At 37.7% G+C, this 8,569-nt stretch overlaps 1 protein-coding gene across 2 annotated transcripts in view; it reads right to left on the reverse strand.

The window, feature by feature from the left end:
- Positions 1–3,545: 3,545 nt before the first annotated feature.
- The window catches only part of LOC110448415, a 28,653-nt gene continuing 23,629 nt past the window's right edge, over positions 3,546–8,569 (reverse strand). For both annotated transcript variants that reach the window (XM_021494633.1, XM_021494632.1), the window contains 3 exons: positions 7,697–7,937; positions 7,190–7,286; positions 3,546–4,224 (listed from right to left, as the gene is read on the reverse strand). In XM_021494633.1, the coding sequence (XP_021350308.1) occupies positions 3,711–4,224; positions 7,190–7,286; positions 7,697–7,937 (852 nt within the window). In that variant the 3' untranslated portion in view covers positions 3,546–3,710. The remainder of the gene's footprint in view (positions 4,225–7,189; positions 7,287–7,696; positions 7,938–8,569) is intronic.

The following is an 8,569-nucleotide window of genomic DNA, read 5'->3' on the forward strand; positions in this document are numbered from 1 at the left end:
TATTGGTGTACTGTCATCTGTACATCATGAGGTTGTTGACCCTACTGGTGTATTGTCATTATTCGTACATCACGAGGTTGTTGACCCTACTGGTGGATTGTCATTATCCGTACATCACGTGGTTGTTGCCCCTATTGGTGTACTGTCATCTGTACATCATGAGGTTGTTGACCCTACTGGTGTACTGTCATTAACAATACATCACGAGGTTGTTGACCCTACTGGTGTACTGTCATTAACAATACATCACGAGGTTGTTGACCCTACTGGTGTACTGTCATTAACAATACATCACGAGGTTGTTGACCCTACTGGTGTTCTGTCATTATTCGTACATCACGAGGTTGTTCATCCTACTGGTGTATTGTCATTATCCGTACATCACTTGGTTGTTGACCCTACTTGTGTACTGTCATCTGTACATCACGAGGTTGTTGACCCTACTGGTGACCTGTCATTATCCGTACATTACGTGGTTGTTGACCCTACTGGTGTATTGTCATTATCCATACATCACGTGGTTGTTGACCCTATTGGTGTACTGTCATCTGTACCTCATGAGGTTGTTGACCCTACTGGTGTATTGTCATTATACGTACATCACGAGGTTGTTGACCCTACTGGTGGATTGTCATTATCCGTACATCACGTGGTTGTTGCCCCTATTGGTGTACTGTCATCTGTACATCATGAGGTTGTTGACCCTACTGGTGAATTGTCATTATCCGTACATCACGAGGTTGTTGATCCTACTGGTGTATTGTCATTATCCGTACATCATGTGGTTGTTGACCCTACTGGTGTACTGTCATCTGTACATCACGAGGTTGTTGACCCTACTGGTGAACTGTCATTATCCGTACATCACGAGGTTGTTAATCCTACTGGTGTACTGTCATTATCCGTAAATCACGATTGTGTTGATCCTACTGGTGTACTGTCAGTTTCCGAGATTATCCGTAATATTCTTGCATGGTTTACATAAAATTCTATTTTCATAATGATTATTTGCTCGAGCCAAAAGTTATCTAAATGGTGTTATAGACAACATTTTTTTCTATAGTCTACTTGCATTGTGAACGCATGTTTCGGAACACTTTTATTTTTAATTTTTTTTGACATTTATCACACTAACCAATTCTGAGTTGACAAAATGACCATATAGTACAGTAAAAATCGATTTAACTTACGTGTATCATTAAATAAACTGTATGATGCAAAAACAACTTCTGGGCGAAAAACAATCTTTCTCATTCGCTTAGGTACTTCTATATTCAGAGTTGAGTCAATCCAAACCGCAAGCTTCATCTCGAACATGGCAAAATTGTTTACCGCAAAAAAACTTTCTTCTTCGAATTTTGTTATCTCTGGTGTAGCCATCTCGCCATGTATAGATAAAATGAACAATAACTGCAGGTTCAAAACGTGTAACCGAAGTGGACCTCCTTGCATAACATTGAAATTGTGTTATAGACAAGAGCTATGCAGATATGGATATAAAAACAATAAAACCATCTTAATAATAAAACTAATATGCACGTGATTATTACTTGTCTTCTCATATTCATTAAACAAAACATGAAGGGATATTACATTATTTTCTATATTTAACTCTAAACAAGTAAAGCAAGGAAAGATATCCTTGTCTAACTCCCTGTACAAAAAAACATATTTTAACACATTTGATTCTTTTGACCTTGAACCAAGGTCAAGATCGCCAACGTTTACCACATAAATAACCATTCACATGAACAAACTACTTGTCAAATAACAAGACCCAAGGACTTTTGATTATGATAATGAAGAAACACAATTTAAAAGAAAAGTGAAGAAATCTATGTGTTTCCTTCTTTTTCAATCAAGATGCTACATGACAAATTTGCCTGTTGCAATTTGTTTGGTATTACTCATGTTGAAAGATACCCATTGGTAGCCAACTTTCAAGCAAGTATGAGAACAGACTTGTTATAGAACTACGCAAAGTAACGTGTCCAAATGGACATGTACAGTCGAAATAGCATATCGGCACAATGTTTCTATTTTGTCTTGGATGACCATATCGACCTCATGTTTCTAAAATTAGATCCGTACATTCTCAAAATTTAGGTCCGTACATGTCATGTCAGCTTCATTTAGGATATGTAACATATAAATTTAGGATTTTTTTTTGTTTCGGTTATGTTAAGTTACACCAAATATCAAAGTTAAGAAACCAAGATCAACCTATTATATAATGTTTCGAAAGGAAAACACACATCCATAGACTTTTATAAGCATTTATAAACAAAAATATAGGTATAACATGATTCAGAATGTAGTTTTGCTTTTAAAGTTCGAGATGCCTATGAAAAAGACCTCCTTTATTATACGTCAGAACATGACTGATAAGCCATTCTCTCACCACATCATACATGTTCCCGTCATAGAATATAATTTTGTTTTTGAACTCGCATCAAAGTTGAAACAATATTAATCGTTGATATTTCATACTTCTACTATGTTAGGTAGATCCTAAGATTTTCTTTAAATAAAATTATGTAGCATGCAATTTTTAATGATTTTTCCTAAATGCATACAAAAGGATTTATTTTGAATACGTCAAATACATTTTAAGTATGACGCAAAAAGTGACACTAGAGAATCTTAAATGCGATTCTTGAAATCGTGAAATCGTTGTCTGAGTGTTAGTCTGATGGAGGGAAACTATTTGTTGTCACTTCACGAAATACCTGTTATTTCATTATCATTTTGTACTTCATTTGCTACTCATATAAGTGTAAAAATACTTATTCAAACGATTAAAAAGTACATCAAACTTCTTCGAATTTTGGAAAATAGATAAATAAGACGTTGCAGGTTCTAGCGTCATGCTACTTCCTTCTCATATAAAAGTATACATGTAAAAGTAAACATGTAATACCAAATTTTTAATTTCACTTCATTTAATTTCCAAATATAATATAAAATGAAACATTCCGAGATACAACTACAAAATACCACAATATACCCAGATATGAGACTAACCTACATGTATATGGCACCAAGTCGTCAATAAAGTGATTTATCCCCCCTAGCTGTACACAGGATCCGTCTAATAGTGAGTAATCCACTCTAGTTGTACACAGTGTCCGTCTAATAGTGAGTTATCCCCCTAGCTGTACACAGTGTCCGTCTTATATTGAGTTATCCCCCTAGCTGTACACAGTGTCCGTCTATTAGTGAGTTACCCCACCCCCAATCCCCACCNAGTTATCCCCCCTATCTGTACACAGTGTTCGTCCAATAGTGAGTTATCCCCCCTAGCTGTACACAATGTTCATCTAATAGTGAGCTATCCCCCTAGCCACGCGTAGCCTATTTGAACGTTGGCATGTCCTTTTAGAAAATGAATGGATGATTTCGGGAATTCAAATGTCTTTCCTTTTATTGCTAATTCATGATAATTCACTGCGACGCCATTGTGTGGTGTTTCAAGCGGACCCCATGTTTGCTCAGTTACAATTGTTAAGATAAATCAGTTTTGAGGAAAGATTGTTTCCGAAAAATATCCAATAGTACTTTTAATATTATAATCAAGAAGCCATTTCCATTTCATCGCTTACATAGCCAAACCAAATAATAGTAAGTTCGGAAAACACTTTTCCATGCTACTTTGGCATTTTCAAAATCATCAACTATGGCAGAACAGTACCAAGGGAAATAATCCAGTTTCATGGCGTTATGGGTCCTCGACTAGGCACCAGGTGCGCGTTTTGTTCGTACAATTTCTCACAAGGTTTGAGAGCCTTATACAAATTGACCATCCGTGCATTGGGTCGACTTATTAGCGTGGAATTCCATAGTTCATACAACTCTCCACGGAGGCAAGGATGTTGGCGCTCCTTGCTGACTAAAAATAGACATTGCGCCGTGCATTCGTTACTTGAGCCACACGTGGCGATGGTTGTGTTAAAGTGGGCGTCATTCTCTATGCTATCAAGAAATGATTGGTAGTTACAGCCCATAACTGCCCCTGTCGTCTCGAACAGACACAAAGGCACGTGCTTGTAACCAAGACAGGTTGGGTTGGTCCAGTTCTCCTTTGGGTAGTACATGAGTTGGGCACGACATATTTCGTCATCCGGTGACAAGCCCCTATCGACTGGTTTCGTCTCCTGCGTCGAGTTGAATTCACAGATCATGCGAATTGAATCTCCCGGAAGTACTTTGATGGGATTGAAATGTCTGCAACAAACAAAATAATACAGTAAGGTCGAAAAACTTACAGGAAACAAACGCATGAATAGAGCCATAAAACCTACTAGAAATACGAATTAGGTAATAATCTATTTATAATTCAGTATTTATAATTCAGTGTGTCGTCCAGAAATAAAACAAAGTTAACATTGTAATGCAACAAAAAGACATGTAGCTTATCAGATGTATCTACACTCAAAGGAATGAAAATCAAGGTCTCAAGTGTTTCGAAATATACGTAGAATACAGCGAAAATGTACAGAACACAAAAAAAATCAGGTTATTTGGATTGTTGCCTTCTAATACTCTTTACATTAAGATATAGATAAGTAAACATTCACATAATCTGCTTAAGATCAGTAAAACTCAATATTTCTTTCATTTAGATTAGAAACCTCAGATATTCTCATTCGGATGACGATAACTCCATCAATTTTGATATAGATCAAGAACACTACAGCTATTCTGATTCAGATCATGACATCATCGCATAATCGATAACGTGCGAAAAAAATATCATCGTTAAGAAAACTCCATTCTTATTTACACAACAAAAATCAAGATATATTGATTTATGTAAAAATAAACTACGGATATTCTAACGAAGATCAAGAACCTACAATCAAGATTAATATCAAGAAAACGCCAGCTATTCAGATTGAGATCAATACAAACTTCCCGTTAAGATAATGAAACCCAAGTCATCCATATATAGATTCCGATTTCGCGGCCATAGACACAATAAAATCATGCTTCGTGATACGGTGTTTCAACGATGGTAGTCTACCAAGACTACCGTATGACCCTGTATGACTATTGCTGATGAGCTTTCAAGACTACCGTATGATACTGTATCACTATTGCTGATGAGTTCTCAAGACTCCCGTATGATACTGTATGACTATTGGTGATGAGCTGTCAAGAATACCGTATGACCCTGTATAATTATTGTTGATGAGCTGTCGGTCCCCCAGTCATATAAAGCAGATATATTTGTCACTGGGGGAAACAGGTAAACATTTTAAAGAAAAAGGGGCAACTTTTGAGATCAGCGGCCATCCTTAACGTCTCGTACACATTCACTTTCCCGTAGATATTCTAACGAAGATCAAGAACCTACAATCAAGATTAATATCAAGAGAACGCCAGCTATTCAGATTGAGATCAATACAAACTTCCCGTTAAGATAATGAAACCCAAGTCATCCATATATAGATTCCGATTTCGCGGCCATATACACAATAAAAGCATGCTTCGGGATACGGTGTTTCAACGATGGTAGTCTACCAAGACTACCGTATGACCCTTTATGACTAGTGTTGATGAGCTGTCAAGAATACCGTATGATACTGTATGAATATTGCTGATGAGTTGTAAAGCCTACCGTATGATACTGTATCACTATTGCTGATGAGTTCTCAAGACTCCCGTATGATACTGTATGCCTATTGTTGATGAGCTGTCGTTGACTAAGTCATATAAAGCAGATATATATGTCCCTGGTGGAAACAGGTAAACATTTTAAAGAAAAAGGGGCAACTTTTGAGATCAGCGGCCATCCTTAACGTCTCGTACACATTCACTTTCCCGTAGATATTCTAACGAAGATCAAGAACCTACAATCAAGATTAATATCAAGAGAACGCCAGCTATTCAGATTGAGATCAATACAAACTTCCCGTTAAGATAATGAAACCCAAGTCATCCATATATAGATTCCGATTTCGCGGCCATAGACACAATAAAATCATGCTTCGTGATACGGTGGTTCAACGATGGTAGTCTACCAAGACTACCGTATGACCCCGTATGACTATTGTTGATGAGTTGTCAAGACTACCGAATGTTACTGTATCACTATTGCTGATGAGTTGTCAAGACTACCCAATGATACTGTATGACTATTGCTGATCAGCTGTCAAGACTACCGTATGACCCTGAATCACTATTGCTGATGAGTTGTCAAGACTCCCGAATGATACTGTATGACTATTGCTGTTGAGTGGTAAAGACTACCGTATGATACTGTATGCCTATTGTTGATGAGCTGTCGAATGATACTGTATGACTATTTCTGATGAGCTGTCAAGACTGCCGTATGACCCTGTATGACTACTGTTGATGAGCTGTCAAGAATACCGTATGATACTGTATGAATATTGCTGATGAGTTGTAAAGCCTACCGTATGATACTGTATCACTATTGCTGATGAGTTGTCAAGACTACCCAATGATACTGTATGACTATTGGTGATGAGCTGTCGGTGACTCAGTCATATAAAGCAGATATATTTGCCCCTGGTGGAAACAGGTAAACATTTTAAAGAAAAAGTGGCAACTTTTGAGATCAGCGGCCATCCTTAACGTCTCGTACACATTCACTTTCCCGTAGATATTCTAACGAAGATCAAGAACCTACAATCAAGATTAATATCAAGAGAACGCCAGCTATTCAGATTGAGATCAATACAAACTTCCCGTTAAGATAATGAAACCCAAGTCATCCATATATAGATTCCGATTTCGCGGCCATAGACACAATAAAATCATGCTTCGTGGTACGGTGTTTCAACGATGGTAGTCTGCCAAGACTACCGTATGACCCCGTATGACTATTGCTGATGAGGTGTAAAGACTACCGTATGATACTGGATGACTATTGCTGATGAGCTTTCAAGACTACCGTATGATACTGGATGACTATTGCTGATGAGCTGTCAAGACTACCGAATGATACTGTATGACTATTGTTGATGAGCTGTCAAGAATACCGTATGACCCTGTATGACTATTGTTGATGAGCTGTCGATGACTCAGTCATATAAAGCAGATATATTTGTCCCTGGTGGAAACAGGTAAACATTTTAAAGAAAAAGTGGCAACTTTTGAGATCAGCGGCCATCCTTAACGTCTCGTACACATTCACTTTCCCGTAGATTCTCACGAGACTTACCTTATTATGTCGGGTTGGGTAGGGTCGAAGTTATCACTCTTCGTCAGGTAGTCGATTATAGTGTTGTTTCTTATTAGTTCCACTCTTTGCTTTCTTCCTGGAGATTTTATAAAGAGGACATTGAAATACCCTAGAGCAATACCCTGCAGATTTGTAACTCAACACCAAGCACAACGTAAAGCGGAAGTCGTCGTCGTTATAGAAAGACATACGAAAACAACAGAAATGGAATGATTTCTTATGCTTACAACAAAAGAAACATACGATTTGATGTATCCCATCAATTGATGGAGAGTAAGATTCATAAACAAGGAACAATTTTCCTACATTCGTTTTTAAATTTCATGTCTTAGTCCGTAATATGTAATGTCACAAATTTATAAAAAAATATATATATATATAGTAGATAATAAATAAATAAGTCCTTGCGAAGGAAAATATAGAAAAAAAACAAATTTTTCAGATCGTCCGCTGAATTTATGAATTTTCTTAAGTTCATCATCTTACCTAATTTATGCATCTGGTTGATTCCCATAACGATGTACACCTCTTTTGTAATGCGTTTGCTCGTACACATTCCAGGACATCCTCCCATGACCGGATAGGATTCAATACCTGGAGGGATCTGGAACACTGTGGAATCTATGGTGGCGAAACCGGCAACGTTAGGCCGCAGGTTAGGGGTCAGGTACACCGCCATTCCCGAGCTATCCTGGTAGTCCAGGCCTAACGGATTGTTCCACAGTACCTACAAAAGGAGATGAGGGTATGATACCAGGCTAAACGTTCCGACACTTCATGGCATTTCAAAAAACACTCTTAATCAGGTTCAAAGAACATTTGAGGTTATAGGTTAGTATCGGAACCACAGGCATGCGGTATCTCATTTCACCAGCGACATTTTCAGTTGTCGACAGTCATGAATGAAATGACTGTCGAATCGCCAAGATTCCTTATTCATCTTCTGCAAACAAAGTGATAAATGAGCTTATAGTTCGATTGTTAGAGAATAAAATTCGACTTTTCAAAGTCATTAGTGGCAAACGATAGTCATTAATAAATAAGTTACAGGCTATCATTTTTGAAAACAAAGTTTCTGTTATGTGTCTGTAGCCAGCTAAGCTAACATTGACAAATGTCTTTACCTATATATGGAGGAGGATCACAACATGACAACGTGTTTGACTTTATATTTTGAGATCAGATAATTAGTTGTTAACATCAACCAATTTCTGATCAGTGACAAGATATAGGCTACTGATTTATTCGATAAAAATCACGCCAGCGTATTACGTTCTACTCAATGTTTTGCTTACCACCCTACCGCTCCACAGCCCCAACGCCCCAACGCCCCACCGCCCCACCGCCCCAACGCCCCAC

This window comes from Mizuhopecten yessoensis, unplaced genomic scaffold (genome assembly GCF_002113885.1).
Source record: "Mizuhopecten yessoensis strain PY_sf001 unplaced genomic scaffold, ASM211388v2 scaffold4033, whole genome shotgun sequence".
NCBI classification, from domain to species: Eukaryota; Metazoa; Mollusca; class Bivalvia; order Pectinida; family Pectinidae; genus Mizuhopecten; species Mizuhopecten yessoensis.